Source organism: Crinia signifera, chromosome 11, assembly GCF_055691185.1.
Source record: "Crinia signifera chromosome 11, ASM5569118v1, whole genome shotgun sequence".
Classification (NCBI taxonomy): domain Eukaryota; kingdom Metazoa; phylum Chordata; class Amphibia; order Anura; family Myobatrachidae; genus Crinia; species Crinia signifera.
Window position 1 is genome coordinate 35,738,149 of NC_139227.1, and position 19,242 is coordinate 35,757,390.

Below are 19,242 nucleotides of genomic sequence, written 5' to 3' on the forward strand. Positions count from 1 at the left end.
ATATGCTGTGACATAGAAGCAGTGTATGGTATATACTGTATTTCTATCAGGCACAGGCAGAGGGACATATGCTATATGCTATGACACAGAAGCAGTGTATGATATATACTGTATGTATAGGGTAATATCGCACACAGGTGGAGGGACATATCCATGCTGTGACACAGAAGCAGTGTATGGTATATACTGTATATAGAGGGTAATATCGCACACAGCAGAAGGACATACATGCTTTATGCTGTAACACAGAAGCAGTGTATGGTATACACTGTATTTCTATCAGGCACAGGCAGAGGGACATATGCTATATGCTGTAACACAGAAGCAGTGTACAGTATGTACTGTATATACATCACACACAGGCAGAGGGACCCAGTGATTGGGATGCTGCCTCTGTCCTAGTCCCCGCCTCAGTGCTGACACTGGAATCCTGTGCACTAAATGCTAACCCTATGGCCTGGCTGTCTGAGATTAGCCTCCTGTCTCCAAGGAGCCGCTGGGAAGCCGTGTGCTGGGTGTCTCCGTATAACATTACGCAGTTCCTGCGCCTTTAACGCCAGCAGCAGAGACGGGAGAGGGCAGGAGAGAGGCCGGGAGTCGGGGAGCAGCAGCAGCAGCAGCAGCAGCACACACCTAGGGGGGAGATCCGGGGTGCCGGGGCAGACTCATCCATCAGCCAAGGAGACATTGACTTAAAGCAGCAGCCAGTGCAGGGAGGGGAGGCAGGGAGCAGGTGCATACAGGAGACTGGGCATAGAGGGGGCAGGTGCATCCAGGAGGGAGGCACTGGCATAGAGGAGGGGTTGCAGGGTAAATAAGAGGTGGGGGTGCAGGGGTATAGAGGAGGCAGGGACCAGCAGCAGCTGCAATCTTACCTCCCACCCCCCTACCCCAGCCAGAGCATCCTCCGCTCACCCCCCCAATATGCTGGGGTGCGTGGGGTCCCACTCGGGGAGCTGAGCACTGCAGGGGCACCTGCACGCGGGACCGCCGGGCACTCAGGATGCAGCAGCCGCCCCTGAGTGTTACCTGATCGCCGGGGGAGCCTCCTCCTTAGAACCGGCCCTGCCGCAGCCCCCCTCCCCCCCGCACTGCTGAGCGGACCCCCGCACCGAGTTACATGCATGTCCAGTGGGGGAAGATTTAATTTTGATGACGGGGGGTCCTACTGCGGCGGCTGGCAGGATGGCAAGGCTCACGGGCACGGCATCTGCACGGGTCCCAAGGGGCAGGGCGAGTACACCGGCTCCTGGTCGCACGGCTTCGAGGTGCTGGGGGTCTACACCTGGCCCAGCGGCAACACCTACCAGGGCACCTGGGCGCAGGGCAAGCGGCACGGCATCGGGGTGGAGAGTAAGGGCAAGTGGCTGTACCGGGGGGAGTGGACCAACGGCTTCAAGGGGCGCTACGGGGTCCGGGAGTGCACGGGAAACGGGGCCAAGTATGAGGGCACCTGGACGAACGGCCTGCAGGATGGCTACGGGACGGAGACCTACTCAGATGGAGGTAAGGCGATTGTCAGCTCTGCGGCCAAGCTCTGGCCTGTCAGTGGCTATCACGTGACGGTGGCACTGCCAGTGCACCAGGGCAAGGCCATGGCTGAGCTGTATGGGCATGTGTGTGGGTTGCAGGGGAATGGCTTGTACTGAGAAAGGTACCCCCAGGGCTTGCCCTGCTAAGCACTACAATTAATTTGCATTGTAAAGTGTGTGTGTGTGTGTGTGTGTATATACATATACACACACACACACACACACACACACACACACACACACACACACACACACACACACACACACACTGTATATCTATCTATATATAGAAAGATAGATATAGATATATATGTAGGTGTATATATATATAATATATAAAAACACACACATATAGATAAACACACACACACATACACACACACACATATACACACACACACACACACACACACACACACACACACACACACACATATCTATCTATCTATCTATCTATCTATCTATCTATCTATCTATCTATTTATATATCGGTGCCACCTGTACCAAGGCTCAGGACACAGATACCCTCAATAAAGTTATGATTGTCTTGCATAGTATAATAGTGCTTTTGGTGATCATATTCATTAATCCCCTCACTTTCCTGACTTTGGAATGGATTTGAGTGATTATCTGAGAATTAATCTCCCAAAACCACTGTTTCTCTAAACCCACATGTCAGAGCCCCTAATTTGCACCTGTGTGATGCACTCTGAATGCCATAGGTTCTACACTCTCTGGCTTTGTAGTGGCTGATGATGTTTGCCGGATTGGGTGCCACAATGCTGCATATGCCAGGATAAAAGAATATTATATAATAACGCCATGATTAGCTGGGCTCGAGTTAATCATTCAAAGGGAGGGGAAATGCCTGCAGTAACACATGTTGCTGCACTCAGTCTATTTATTGATCGAAGTCAGAGACTTGGCCTGAAAGCCGGTATTTGCAAAGATGTGGTAGCTGTCGGTGAGCAACTTTCATTTTTTTTTCTGATAAACTCGATCTTTCCTGATGAGGAGTGGCAGTGCAGTACAGAGCAGAACACTATTCCCTACTGCTTATCAAAATGTTAGGCATATGGTTGCGGACGTAGACCCTCTAAAGATGTACAAGCGCTGCGGAATCTGTGTGCGCTATATAAGAAACTGTTAATAAATAAATAAAATAAATAATGCCCCTTTACAGTCTGGTACTCTAGGCCTCCCCTAAATGCTCAAATAATCTATTTTATCTTGAGACACCTTTACTGTGATAAAGCACTATCCTTTCCTCAGCAATGCAAATATATGCACTGATTTGTAATAGAAGCGATTCAAGTTATAATTTAATCTAATTCTAAATAATAATAATAATTATATATATATATATTTTTTTTTTCTCGGCCAGGTGGGATTTGTATCTGTCCAATAAACTTGATTATGTGTCAGAACTCTGGAACAGTGTGTACATAGAATTTAGTCATATTAGAGGTTAGGTCCAGTATAAATCAATCTCTCTCTCTCTCTCTCTCTCTCTCTCTCTCTCTCTCTCTCTCTCTCTCTCCTTAATGGATAGCTTTCAGTAACTCCGCACAGAGGAGCACAAATCTGGTTTAATATATACCACCAAGACCAGTCCATTTCCTCCCTCTCCTTACTGGAGGCCATTGGGAAGGCTGTCTTGTGCTGTTGCTATGCAACATTTATGATCAGAAAACTTTCTATGAGCATCTTAATGAATATGGAAATGAATGAAGTAGTATTTGTTTATTCAGTGCTGAAAGTTTGGTGCAAACAGTAACATTCTTAATACATGTAACAATACTATGTGCAACAAATACAAATGGTTTCTAAAGTATGGCAACCGTGTGTTTGTGGTGCTGATGTTGGCGCATTTGCAGCCTCGCCTCCATGAATAAACCTGTTTGTGTCGGCCGTTTAGAGGTATTAATGTTTCTGTAAGGTGAGAACATGAAATAAGGGTACACTTATCTATAGACAGGCATAGGGCTGCAGCAACGTCCACAAGTGTAGCCTTTCAGCAAACAAATGAGGCCTATTGTACCTCGCGCCATTATACAGTCCTTAATGATCTAATAGGCTCAATATGGGTACAGTCCACACTATAGCGGGTATCCAATTACCCATGATCATTGTTCGCCGATAATTGCTTCATCCTGGGGCTATCCAGTTATCTCCGATAACCCGGCACTTTCCATGGCATATTGGGGATTTTGTTTTATCTGCCACAGGCAGGCGTAACAAAATCCTTGAAAGTATCTTGTTTCAGTTTTACGGAATTGGAGAGAATTTACTTATTTGGGGGGGGGGGCAACCAAATTGGACAGCCCCCCAAAATACCGGTGAAACAACCCCCCCCCCCCCCCAAAAAAAAAAACTCCAACACTTTTCCGTTCCTGATGTTTCATCGCAGGTAATCAGATCCCCCTTCCTTGTGGGGATTGTTGGTGCACTTATATTTTTCTGTTGTCAATTTTATTACTGTGAATACAGTGCAGCCATAGGGTATGGCTTGAGATACATGTGACAATGTGTGACAATAAGGCTCCACACTTCCCTATAGTGTGCTTTGGGACACTGTGTTTTACAGTAACTCTGTATCCTCCTGAGCTTTGTATCACACACCTGGCCCGATCATTAGCAAAATAAAAATGAAATCCATGTGATACAAATGAGCCATGCTTCATATGCAACAATGTGTCGTCTGATTACCATGTACCTGTGGGTGATTTTGCATAGCGCTCCCTGTATACTATTGTGCAGTGTGTTCCTGTAATCAGATGCTCCTCTAGGTCCCCAGATGGAAACATATTGGGATCTGGGGAGCGGCATGCACAGAACGCCTCTGACTGCACCCAGCCTATACCTCTGTGGTCATGTGATTGATCCATTTTTATTTTTTTGGTATGGGGAAGGGGGATGGTGTACACAGGTCAGTGCTTGATCCGGGGTCCACGTTTCATTACATAGAGAGCGTGTGCAAAGTGTTGTAGCTCTGAGGATCTGATGCACCTTGTTATTAAGCATCCAGCCCTGTTTCCGCCTTGCCCAGTACAGCTCCATCTGCAAAGACTGTTCAGGGTGGGGAGCTGTGAGGACGCAGGAAACAAATGCCAGGGAAAGACCAAATGCAGCTGCTATAATGGACAGCTTGTTTACAGCCTGGGGGGGGGGGGGGGGGGGGGGGGGGGGGATAGAGAAATCCCTGTGAAATGCTGAAAATCAGTCACCAATGGCTGTAGAGTTGCAAGTTCCTTATTAGCAGACAGCATCCCCCTCCCTCAGAAGGAAATGTCAGCGTAATAAACACCAGCAGGTCTTATTTGCTAGATTCCCCTAAGAGAGCAGTGCATATGCAGCACAGTTCTGCAGTGACTGAATCATTAGTGAGGGGAAAATCTGCCGTTGTGTTGTTTGCCAACCTGAGCTGGAATCAGTGGACATTTTATTGTACACCGTGGCCGCCTGGCGCACTGTCCACAGCCCGTATATACATGCACTCCAGCATCAGTCAGCAAGGCCTGCAGCGCATTGCAGATTTACAATGTGGATGAATATTTCATCTTACCTGTGTGTTATGGGTAGAAGCGCTCCTACCTTCTGTGCTGACGGCTAAACCTCTCTGTCTGTATGTCTGTATGTATGTATGTATGTATGTATATATATGTATGTATGTATGTATGTATGTATGTATATGTATATATATATATATATATATATATATATATATATATATAAAAGCAGGAATAGGTTTACTATTGCAAATATTACATTATCTGTAATCTGTGCCTGTCCAGAAGGGCAAAAAAACATATTTTTTTGGTCCATGGTTTCTAAGTATTAAGCAGTATGCATAAAATATTAACTGTTGTGGGTAGCTGGGACAGAGTAATGATCTGTGAGGCTCCAGAGAGGTTAGTACATTAATAATCTACAATTATTTGGTAAATAAAAAACAGTACAAGGAGCACTCCATACCAGAAAAAACGGTACTTGTGTAGTTTCACGGCGGCAGCCTAAGCTACGTTTGAATCTACGTTGTCAGCATAGAACAGCGTAGCCCAACGGCTGCCTTAGTTGTGTAGTTTCACGGCGGCAGCCTATGTTACGTTGTCAGCGTAGCCCAAAGTCTGCCTAGCGTAGTAAGTAAGCGTACTGTCTCCGCGGCAACCCTGCGTAGTTAGCGTAGTCACCGTACCATCCCCGGGAGCTGCAGCTCTGTCCCTGGCGTCCCCCGGCAAGCGTAGTGAGCGCCTCTCACACAGCGCCGGTAACCGCCAGATCCCCTGCGCTGGCGGACGCCGGCGGAGAGGGGATCATGCGGGCACCGGCAGAGAGGCGCTCCACCTGTATGAGACGCTTGTGCATCTCAGACGCTTGTGCAACTCAGTTAGTATTGCGGCAGGGTACGGAAACCCTGCTGACAGGGTAGGGGTTTGGTAGCGCGTGCGTCTCCTGCACAAAGGGGTGGGGGGTGCAGTGCGCAAATGCGTCTCATGCACAATAAAGGACACATTTGCCAGTGCTCCATGTTACATACTGGCAAATGCCTACTTTTCAAACCCCCACTATACAAGCTAGCCCGAAGCGTGGCGAGCAGAGCGAGCCCCGCGAGGGGACGTGTTAGGCGTCCTCCCGACCTTTTCATACCCCCACTATCCACGTCGGTGTGGAGTTGATGCTATAAAGTGTGGCGAGCGAAGCAAACACTGAGCCCGGGGACGCGGATTACTTTACATTTAATCCGCGTCCCCTCGCGGGGCTCGCTGCGCTCACCATGCTTCGGGCTGGCGTGGATAGTGGGGGTGTTTCAGGAACACATTCACACCTGCCATATCATACATCTGAGACAGTAATGACAACATGTGTTAACTGGTAACTGGATTTTAGAAGAAGAAGAAAGCAACTTAACAAACTACAATAATATCGAAATTATCAAGAAGAAAGAAAAAAATGAAAGTTATTCTGATTCTGCATTGACAGAAACTGCAGCAGAAGTGGATGCAGTTGTGTCTGCATCTGTGTCATCTGCTTTGTCAGCCTGTGGTAGCAGAGTTAAGGCATAAAGAATACGCTGGAAAGGCGTTCAATATTTTTGGTGTGAACCCCAGTGTCCGGATCAACGAAATTGTACGATGGTTCTCCCGTGCATGGTGGTACCCTGCCTGCTCCAGCTGCTTGGTGTTATATGCATGCCAGCAATCCGAGTATATAGGCGGCCCCCATTCGATGTGTTTGTTTTGTGTTTTCCCGGGACCGCCAATCCGGCGTTGGGGCTGCGACATAGGTCCACGGTGCAGGCCTCCCGCATAAGGTTGTTATACGGCACAGTGGTTTTTTTAGAAATGGAGAGTTGACACTCACAAAACATGATGCTGGTTAGCAGCTTCTTATATGGCAGCGCCACATCCGCCACATCTTATATGGCAGCGCCAATGCGACTCCTTCACATTGAGTCGCATTGGATGGCCATTAGGACACGTCTTGGTCTCAGGGAGAAAGTGGTGAAGCTGCAAGAAATTCACCGACTCCTCCTCCATCTGCGGCAGGTTAAATATTGTTAACTTTTCGGCAGCCATAACTGACAATGTGACTCCACTAACTGCGTACACTCCGCTAACTGCATACCACTGACTGACTACGCTGCCCGCGGAAACAGTACGCTGGCTCTGACAGAGACACTGGCTACGCTAAGCAGCCGCGGGAACACTATGCTGATTCTGACTGGGACGCTCGCGGGAACACTACTTGTGACTGACTAGGCTAACTACGCTGGCCGCGGGAACACTACGATGATTCTGACAGGGATGCTATGCTGATGACGTAACTGCCACCGTGAAGATATACAAGTACGGAAAAACTATGCCCTGCTTATGGATCTGCCAATGTGTGGGCTTAACCAAATCTCATAAAAATACAGGGTATGCATACACTAGGAACCACCAGTGACATCACCGAGGATACCGCCTGTCCATACACTAGAATTCAGCGGCATCTCTGAGAGTGCAGCCTCTCCATGCGCTAGGATCCACCAGTGACATCACCGGGGATATCGCCTATCCATACTCTAGCAGTCAGGGACATCTCTGAGAGTGTAGCCCTTCCATACACTAGTAGCTGGTGACATCATTGACAGTGCAGCCAATCTATAGACTAGGAACAAGTTACATCACTAGGAGTCAGTGACATCACTGAGGATACTGCCTATCTTTATACTAGGAGTCAGTGACATCACTGAGTATACCGCCTATCCATATACTAGGAGCCAGCCATACACTTGAAGTCAGTGACATCACTGTGGATACTGCCTTATCATGCATTAGGAGCCTGTGACATCTCTGAGAGTGCAGCTTATCCATTCACTAGGAACCAGTGACATCACTGATGATTCAGCCTAGCTATACACTAGGGTTCCATGACATAACTGAGGATACTTCCTATCGATACACTAGGAGTCAGTGACTTAACTGATCATACTTCCTATCCATAACCTAGGAGTCAGTGACATCACTGAGGATACTTCCTATCCATAAACTAGGAGTCAGTAACATCACTGAGGATACTTCCTATCCATAAACTAGGATTCAGTGACATCACTGATGATACAGCCTAGCCATACACTAGGAGTCAGTGACAGTGACATCGACATCACTGAGGATACTTCCTATCCATAAACTAGGAGTCAATGACATCACTGAGGATACTTCCTATCCATACACTAGGAGTCGGTGAGATCAGTGAGAATACAGCCTATCCCTTCACTAAGAAAAAGTTAAATCACTGAAAATACTGCCTATCTAATAACTAGGAACCAGTGAATTAATTGACAGTGCAGCTTGTCATTAACTATTACCCAGTGACATCACTGACAATGCAACCAGAAGCCAGCACAATCATTGAGGGCCTTATTTTGGTTCATTCTTTCTGACAAAATCCTTCTTAGATGGACAAAACCATGTGCACTGCAGGGGGGGCAGATGTAACATGTGCAGAGAGAATTAGATTTGGGTGAGTAATTTTGTTTCTGTGCAGGGAAAATACTGACTGCTTTATTTTTACACTGCAATATAGATCTCACTTTGAAGTAAAACCCCACCCAAATCTAATTCTATCTGCACATGTTACATCTGCCCCACCTGCAGTGCACATGGTTTTGCCCATCTAAGAAGGATTTTGTCAGAAAGAATGAACCAAAATAAGGCCCTGAGAGTACAGCCTTTGCATTCACCAGAAGCATGTGACATCCCTTAAACATATTTTATATTCACGAGGCACTGGTCCCTAGTTTATTAAGACTGCCTTCTATTGGTTTGCAACCACTATATGGCTGCTCCTCTACAGACCTCAAAGGCTGCACTGCAATTTACTAAACATTGCCACAAAATGGCTGCCTCCACAATGTGCATATTGTAGGTCCACATCACTTTCCTGAATGGAATCTATACCCAGAGTTGTCCTACCCGCATTGTTGCAGAGATTTTCCTGATATTACCAGGTGCCTATTAAGAGATCTGGGAACTGTCACATACAGTTTTTCAGATCATAAAATCCAGCAGCAGGTTCAAATTTAATATTGATCCGGAACAGTTACAGCATCTTTCTGGTGCGCATGTTACACAGGCTGCGCTGTTTTCTGCAGCACTAATTTTAGTGATGAAGTTACAGGGCAAAGGTCACTGCAAATCATAAAAACAACAATAAATTGTGTACAACCAGAAACAGATCTGAATTTAGCCTTTTATTGTAGCATGGATCATTACCTCCCATGTCCTCTTAAAACCACCTTTCGCTCTTTAAAACATCCATTAATAAATCTACTAAATTGTATATTAAAAAAAAAACCCAGTAGGAGATCTAGACTTCATTTGCATATAGAATGCCATTGGCAGGATGGAGGAGATTCCCCCAGAATAGGTGAATAGTAATTATTGGTAATATCATAGTAATGTAGGTGAATAGTAATCATTGGTAATATCATAGTAATGTAGGTAAATAGTAGTCATTGGTAATATCATAGTAATGTAGGTGAGTAGTAATCATTGGTAATATCGGGGGACATTTACCAAAATGGATTCGTAGAAAAAAGGTGTATTCGTAGGGAGAAATACACCTTTTTTTTACGAATTTGTATTTTCGGGATTTACAATCCCAAAAATACAACAATTCGTAGTCCTAAAGATGGAACATTCGTATTTGTAGTTACAAATACGAATGCCCTACACCATCGATAGGATACGACAGAAATCACCATTCAAAAGAATGGTGGTTTCTGATTTACTAAGCAGCCGTACTGATAATACGGCTGCTTAGTGGTGTAAAACACCCACGCAAATACGACAGGAAAATAGAACACCATTTTCCTGTTCTATTTGCGTTTTAGCCTGCACGGATCAGTCAGATCCGTGCAGGCTTCAGTGTAAAAAAAATAGAAAAATTAAATAAATAATAAAAAAAACGGCGTGGGGTCCCCCCCACAGCCGAAACCAGCACCAGGCTGATAGAGCCTGGAGCCGGTAATTAAAAATCAGGGAACCCGACAAATAGGGGCTCCCCGACTTTCTCGGCTCCTGATTGGCCTGCTAGGCGGCCAATAGAATTCAGTCTGAGGAGAGGCGCCGAATATGAAACTTCTCAGCATCTCTCCTCAGCGCGATGCAGAGACAGCGCAGACAGCGGGGACCGGCGACAGCTTGAAGATTACCTGGATTACGTCGGATCAAGAGAAGACTTCTTCAGCGCAGGACCAGGTGAGTAGGATTTCCTTCCACAGCTCCAACATGGATTTCTTCGGACCCGGACACCGCCATGGACCTGGAGGACGACACGGACCGTCGACATGGACCTGGAGGACGACGCAGACAGCCGACATGGACCTGGAGGACGACACAGGACATCAGGACCAGGGCTACCTACGGGATCAAGAAAGGTAAGTATCAGTATGTATGTAATGTGTGTATTAAACTTTTATTTAAAACGGGTGTCAGTGTGTTTTATTTAACTATTTTTTTTACGGTGGCACTACAAGACCCAGCGGGCCCTTTAATGCCCAGCAGGCTGGGACTTGTGGTTATCCAAGTCCCAGCTTGCTTGGGAGGCTTGCTGGCACTTGTAGTGCCACAGTAAAAAACAATGGTTTTTCTATTTTTTACACCGCTATCAGCTCGATGCCCACCGCCCAGGGGCATCGAGGACAGCACCAGGCTTCAGCCTGGTCAGGTAAGTCCTGGAGGGGGGGGACCCCTTTATTGGGGGGGTCCCCACTCCCCCAGGGCCCCTGGCCAGGCTGACTGGTCGGTAGGGTTAATGCTTTGGCCGGGGGGACTTGCATAAAAAGTCTCCCCCCGGCTGTGGCATTACCCTGCTGGCTGGTTTGGCCTGGGGCTGGTTCTTAAAATACGGGGGACCCCTAGTCATTTTGTCCCCCGTATTTTCGGAACCAGCCCCGGACCTGGAGCCTGGGGCTGGTTGTTAAAAATCGGGGAGCCCCTATTTGTCGGGTTCCCTGATTTTTAATTACCGGCTCCAGGCTCTGTCAGCCTGGTGCTGGTTTTGGCTGTGGGGGGGACCCCACGCCGTTTTTTTTTATTATTTATTTAATTTTTCTATTTTTTTTTGTTAGTAGTAATCATTGGTAATATCATAGTAATGTAGGTAAATAGTAGTAATTGATAATATCATAGTAATGTAGGTCAATAGTAATCATTGGTAATATCATAGTAATGTAGGTAAATAGTAGTCATAATGGTAATATCATAGTAATGTAGGTCAATAGTAGTCATTGGTAATATCATAGTAATGTAGATAAATAGTAGTCATTGGTAATATCATAGTAATGTAGGTGAATAGTAATCATTGGTAATATCATAGTAATGTAGATAAATAGTAGTCATTGGTAATATCATAGTAATGTAGGTGAGTAGTAATCATTGGTAATATCATAGTAATGTAGGTAAATAGTAGTCATTGATAATATCATAGTAATGTAGGTCAATAGTAATCATTGGTAATATCATAGTAATGTAGGTAAATAGTAGTCATAATGGTAATATCATAGTAATGTAGGTCAATAGTAGTCATTGGTAATATCATAGTAATGTAGATAAATAGTAGTCATTGGTAATATCATAGTAATGTAGGTGAATAGTAATCATTGGTAATATCATAGTAATGTAGGTGAGTAGTAATCATTGGTAATATCATAGTAATGTAGGTAAATAGTAGTCATTGATAATATCATAGTAATGTAGGTAAATAGTAGTCATTGGTAATATCATAGTCATGTAGGTAAATAGTAGTCATAATGGTAATATCATAGTAATGTGGGTAAATAGTAGTCATAATGGTAATCTCATAGTAATGTAGGTAAATAGTAGTCATTGGTAATATCAGTCATGTAGGTGAATAGTAATCATTGGTAATATCATAGTAATGTGGGTAAATAGTAGTCATAATGGTAATATCATAGTAATGTAGGTAAATAGTAGTCATTGGTAATATCAGTCATGTAGGTGAATAGTAATCATAATGGTAATATCATAGTAATGTGGGTAAATAGTAGTCATAATGGTAATCTCATAGTAATGTAGGTAAATAGTAGTCATTGGTAATATCAGTCATGTAGGTGAATAGTAATCATTGGTAATATCATAGTAATGTGGGTAAATAGTAGTCATAATGGTAATATCATAGTAATGTAGGTAAATAGTAGTCATTGGTAATATCAGTCATGTAGGTGAATAGTAATCATTGGTAATATCATAGTAATGTAGGTAAATAGTATTCATAATGGTAATATCATAGTAATGTGGGTAAATAGTAGTCATAATGGTAATCTCATAGTAATGTAGATAAATAGTAGTCATTGGTAATATCATAGTAATTTATTTATTTATTTACAGTATCTTATATAGCGCAGCAAATTCCGTTGCGCTTTACAATAGTAGACAGTGATAAAACAAACTGGGTAACAACAGACCGACTTGGAGGGCCCTTCTGCAAGCTTACAATCTATAGGGATATAGGAGGGAAACACAAGGACAGGCACTAGTAATAGCATAGCAGTCCCACCAAGTTACTGTACAAGTCCAGAAAGGAAGCTATATAATACATAAGTGCCTCAGTGTATTATGCATGTAGAACTTAAATATGATAGGCTTGCCTGAAGAGGTGAGTTTTCAGGGAACGCTTGAAAGTTTGGAGGCTAGTGGAGAGTCTTATTGTTTGTGGAAGTGCATTCCATAGGATGGGAGCAGCCCGATGAAAGTCCTGTAATAGTGAATGGGAGATAGTGATTCGTGCAGAAGAGAGACGCAAATCTTGTGCAGAGCAAAGTGGTTGAGATGGGAGATATTTTGTGATAAGTAGAGATATATATGCTGGTGCAGTATGGTTAATAGCTTTATATGCTAGTAGAAGTGTTTTTTATTGAATACAGTAAGATACAGGTAACCAATGGAGGGACTGGCAGAGCAGATCAGCAGACGATGAGCGTCTTGCAAGGAAGATCAGCCTAGCAGCAGCATTTAAAATGGATTGTAGTGGTGAGAGTCTGTTCTTGGGAAGACCAGTTAGGAGACTATTGCAATAATCAATGCGGGATATAATGAGTGCATGGATAAGATATTTAGTAGTGTCTTGTGTGAGATATGGTCGTATTTTGGATATGTTTTTTAGATGTAACATGATGTAACATGATTTGGAGACAGATTGAATGTGGGGAAGAAAGGACAGGTCAGAGTCGAGGATGACCCTAAGCAACGAGCTTGTGGGGTAGGGTAGATTGTTGAGTTGTCAACAGCGATGGAGATATCAGATTGGTAACTGTTCTTAGTTGGTGGGAATATAAGTAATTCTGTTTTGGAAATATTGAGTTTGAGTTGGCGAGAAGACATCCAAAATGAGATCTCCGACTGAGAGAGGTAATGAAGAGGACGTAGAGTCAGAGAAGCGAACACTGTAAGAGCGATCAAATAGGTAAGATGTGAACCATGAAATGGCTGTATCATTAAGAACTAGGGAGTGTAGTGTTTGTAAAAGGCGAGTGTGATCCACAGTGTCAAATGCAGCAGAAAGATCTAAAAGAATAAGTAGTGAGTAATGTCCTTTAGACTTAGCAGTTACCAGATCATTCACCACTTTAGTCAGTGCTGTCTCAGTGGAATGTTGAGAGCGAAAGCCTGACTGAAGCAGGTGTAATAGGGTGTTAGAGTTAAGAAAGTTTGTGAGGCTAGAGTAGACAAGTCTCTCGAGTAGCTTGGAGAGGCATGGGAGCTGAGAGATAGGACGATAGTTAGAGAGAGTTAAGGTCAGAATTGTGTTTTTTTTAGAATGGGAGTAATCACTGCATGTTTGAGCAGAGATGGAAAAGTACCAGTAGCAAGAGAGAGATTGCAGATTTTATTTAAGGTTGGAATAAGCCCAGGAGATAGATTTTTAATGACTTGTGCAGGTATAGGATCAAGAGGAGATGTAGTAGAGTAGGAGGATAAGAAGAGTGCGGATACTTCCTTTTCATTTGTGGGCTCAAATGAAGAGAAAGTGCCAAAGGGTTCAGGTGGGGAAGAGAGTGGGTTAAAGGTAGTGGAAGAGCATACCATTTCATCTCGGATGTTATCAATCTTGTCCTTAAAGTAGGAGGCAAGTTCTTGTGCGCTGATGGTAGGAGGAGGGGGAGGGTACAGAAGAGACTAAAAGAGGTTAAAAAGTCGCTTAGGGTTGGTGGCATGAGAAGAAATGAGAGATTGGTAGTATGTTTATTTGGCAGTGTCCAAAGCATTGCAGTAGGAGTGGTAGCTAGTCTTATATGTGAGGAAATCAAGTCATATTACGTGATTTACGCCATTGGCGTTCTGCTTTACGTGACTAATGTAGGTGAATAGTAATCATAATGGTTATATCATAGCAATGTAGGTCAATAGTAGTCATAATGGTAATATCATAGTAATGTAGGTAAATAGTAATCATTGGTAACATCATAGTAATGTAGGTTAATAGTATCATTGGTAATATAGTAATGTAGGTGAGTAGTAATCATTGGTAATATCATAGTAATGTAAGTAGTCATAATAGTAATATCATAGTAATGTAGGTGAATAGTAATCATAATGGTAATATTATAGTAATGTAGGTCAAAAGTAGTCATAATGGTAATATCATAGTAATGTAGGTAAATAGTAGTCATTGGTAATAGTATAGTAATGTAGATAAATAGTAGTCATTGGTAATATCATAGTAATGTAGGTAAATAGTGGTCATAATGGTAATATCATAGTAATGTAGGTAAATAGTAGTCATTGGTAATATCATAGTAATGTAGGTAAATAGTAATCATTGGTAATATCATAGTAATGTAGGTGAGTAGTAATCATTGGTAATATCATAGTAATGTAGATAAATAGTAGTCATTGGTAATATCATAGTAATGTAGGTAAATAGTGGTCATAATGGTAATATCATAGTAATGTAGGTAAATAGTAGTCATTGGTAATATCATAGTAATGTAGGTGAATAGTAATCATTGGTAATATCATAGAAATGTAGGTAAATGGGTGTGGTATGGGACTCCGACAGTCGGGATCCCGACAGTCATTATCCCGATGTCGGGATCCCAACTGCCCGGAGTCAGACAGCATGGCGAGCGCAAAAAAGCCCCTTGCGGGCACGGTGGCTCGCTACGCGAGCCGTCTATTCTATTCTCCCTCTATGGGGGTTGTGGACCCCCACGAGGGAAAATAGCGGGTGGCCATCGGGCACCCGGCTGTCGGCATTTTGACAGTCGGGATCCCGACGTCAGGAACCCGTCCGGCACCCAGGTAAATAGTAGTCATTGATAATATCATAGTAATGTAGGTGAATAGTAATCATTGGTAATATCATAGTAATGTAGGTGAGTAGTAATCATTGGTAATATCATAGTAATGTAAGTAAATAGTAGTCATAATGGTAATATCATAGTAATGTAGGTAAATAGTCATTGGTAATATCATAGTAATGTAGGTAAATATAGTCATGGCTAATATCATATTAATGTAAGTAAATAGTAGTCATTGGTAATATCATAGTAATGTAGGTGAATAGTAATCATTGGTAATATCATAGTAATGTGGGTAAATAGTAGTCATTGGTAATGTCATAGTAAAGTAGGTGAATAGTATAATTGGTAATATAGTAATGTAGGTGAGTAGTAAGTATTGGTAATATCATAGTAATGTAAGTAAATAGTCATAATGGTAATATCATAGTAATGTAGGTGAATAGTAATCATTAGAGACAGAATTATATGCAACATAAAAAGCTTGAAATATGCATGCAAATATGCATGAAAAATACTTAAAATATGCATGAAAAATGGTAAAATATGCAACATTAAATAATAAAAAAAAGATTAATTTTTAATTTATTTATTTAAAAATCAGCATGCAATTAGTTGCAAATAAACCTCAAAAATAGGCCCACAGCGTCTGCAGATGTCTAGTGCTGTACACAGGATTTTTTTTCTTCCTGACTGCTACAGCAGACTGCAGCGTCCAAAGCTCTTCTTGCATCAACTACACGGACCCTCATCTCCAGCGCCGATGGATCAAATGTCAGCATAGCGTGTGAGGGCGGCGCAGTGGAAGGCTTCTTCCCTGCGCCGCATACTCACTGTGACACAGCATTTCCTCCGCTCCGTGTGATGTTACAACCCTTCCGCCCGCCTCCTCTGCTGCAGAAGTCTGTCTCTTGGTGTAAAGTCCCAGGCCAGGGGCAGGCAAAGGTTCAGGAGCTTCGTAATGGAATCCGCCCCGACTGACTTTTATCAACATGGATTGGCCGCCTAAAGCAGTGTCAAACATAGCGTACATCTAAGGTTCCCCACACTGCGCACATATTGCCCCAGCCTGCACACTCTACCACTACCTGTCCAGCAGCAGCAGCAGGGCAAAGCAGTGCTGTGACTCGCGGGTGGAAAGGAGGCGGGGTCTAAAGTATGCACCATCACTAGATTTTAGGTAAACTATGCAATAAACAGTGATCATGGGCAAAATATGCAAATGCAAATATGCAAAAGCATATAATCCTGTCTCTAGTAATCAAAATGGTAATATCATAGTAATGTAGGTGAATAGTAGTCATAATGGTAATATCATAGTAATGTAGGTAAATAGTAGTCATTGGTAATATCATAGTAATGTAGATAAATAGTCATTGGTAAAATCATAGTAATGTAGGTAAATAGTAGTCATTGGTAATATCATAGTAATTTTGATAAATAGTAGTTATTGGTAATATCATAGTAATGTAGGTAAATAGTAGTCATTGGTAATATCATAGTAATGTAGGTAAATAGTAGTCATTGGTAATATCATAGGAATGTAGGTAAATAGTAGTCATTGGTAATATCATAGTAATGTAGGTACATAGTAGTCATTGGTAATATCATAGTAATGTAGGTAAATAGTAGTCATAATGGTAATATCAGTAATGTAAGTAAATAGTAGTCATTGGTAATATCATAGTAATGTAGGTGAATAGTAATCATTGGTAATATCATAGGAATGTAGGTAAATAGTAGTCATTGGTAATATCATAGTAATGTATGTGAATAGTAATCATTGGTAATATCATAGTAATGTAGGTAAATAGTAATCATTGGTAATATCATAGTAATGTATGTGAATAGTAATCATTGGTAATATCATAGTAATGTAGGTAAATAGTAATCATTGGTAATATCATAGTAATGTAGGTAAATAGTAATCATTGGTAATATCATAGTAATGTAGGTAAATAGTAATCATTGGTAATATCATAGTAATGTAGGTGAATAGTAATCATTGGTAATATCATAGTAATGTAGGTTAGTAATCATTGGTAATATCATAGTAATGTAAGAAAATAGTAGTCATAATGGTAAAATCATAGTAATGTAGGTAAATAGTCATTGGTAATATCATAGTAATGCAGGTAAATATAGTCATGGGTAATATCATAGTAATGTAGGTAAATAGTCATTGGTAATATCATAGTAATGCAGGTAAATATAGTCATGGGTAATATCATAGTAATGTAGGTAAATAGTAGTCATTGGTAATATCATAGTAATATAGGTAAATAGTAGTCATTGGTAATATCATAGTAATGTAGGTAAATAGTAGTCATTGGTAATATCATAGTAATGTAGGTAAATAGTAATCATTGGTAATATCATAGTAATGTAGGTTAGTAATCATTGGTAATATCATAGTAATGTAGGTTAGTAATCATTGGTAATATCATAGTAATGTAAGAAAATAGTAGTCATAATGGTAAAATCATAGTAATGTAGGTAAATAGTCACTGGTAATATCATAGTAATGCAGGTAAATATAGTCATGGGTAATATCATAGTAATGTAGGTAAATAGTCATTGGTAATATCATAGTAATGCAGGTAAATATAGTCATGGGTAATATCATAGTAATGTAGGTAAATAGTAGTCATTGGTAATATCATAGTAATATAGGTAAATAGTAGTCATTGGTAATATCATAGTAATGTAGGTAAATAGTAGTCATTGGTAATATCATAGTAATGTAGGTAAATAGTAGTCATTGGTAATATCATAGTAATATAGGTAAATAGTAGTCATTGGTAATAGAGGTTGAGTATCCCGTATCCGAATATCCGTTATCCGAATTATTCCGAAAACCATACATTCCAGAAAGTGAAAAAAAAAAGTTTTTTTGCTAAAAACTCACTGGGGACATATGTAACAGCATCACTGGGGACATGATATGTAACTGGCACTATATATGTACAAGAAAATGATTGCTTGGCATTCAAATTCAATATCTGAGATAGTACACAAATTTTGTTTCATGTTTTGAAACCTTGTTTTTTGAACAAATAAAATACATTTGTGTGCATTTCATGTGGTAAGAAAATATATTTGTGTGTATTTTATGTGTTTATACAGCATAAATGCAAGATACTTCAAAATACATCATTTAAATATTAAAATATTCCGAAATACGGAATAATCCGCTATCCAAAATTCTCCTGGTCCCGAGCATTTTGGATACGAGATACTCAACCTGTATTATAGTAATATAGGTAAATAGTAGTCATTGGTAATATCATAGTAATGTAGGTAAATAGTAGTCATTGGTAATATCATAGTAATGTAGGTAAATAGTAGTCATTGGTAATATCATAGTAATGTAGGTAAATAGTAGTCATTGGTAATATCATAGTAATATAGGTAAATAGTAGTCATTGGTAATATCATAGTAATATAGGTAAATAGTAGTCATTGGTAATATCATAGTAATGTAGGTAAATAGTAGTCATTGGTAATATCATAGTAATGTAGGTAAATAGTAATCATTGGTAATATCATAGTAATATAGGTAAATAGTAGTCATAATGGTAATACAATAATGTAGGTAAATAGTAGCTACAATCAAAATATACATTATAAGAAAATGGTTACGAGAAAATGTAAAATTATAAGTTAAATAAAACTAAATCATAGGAACTGAGCTTTTCTTTTGCACCTCTCTCATCCAACACTTCACAGGCACAGCACTAACTACACAGTCCTATCTGCCGACGGCCTGTTGTGCTGACTGGCAGCTGATAAAGGAAGCATACGCACTTACAGATTGGATACGCAATATATCTCCTCTGCTTCTCTCTATATTTGGTCCATTTATAACGGATCACATATACAATTCGATCTGGGCAGAATATT

At 41.4% G+C, this 19,242-nt stretch overlaps 1 protein-coding gene across 1 annotated transcript in view; it reads left to right on the forward strand.

Annotated features, from left to right (window-relative positions):
* The first annotated feature begins 395 nt into the window (after positions 1–395).
* Positions 396–19,242, forward strand: part of JPH3 (junctophilin 3) — a 112,171-nt gene continuing 93,324 nt past the window's right edge. The window contains exon 1 of the mRNA XM_083164939.1: positions 396–1,506. Within this exon, the coding sequence (XP_083021065.1) occupies positions 1,125–1,506 (382 nt within the window). The 5' untranslated portion in view covers positions 396–1,124. The remainder of the gene's footprint in view (positions 1,507–19,242) is intronic.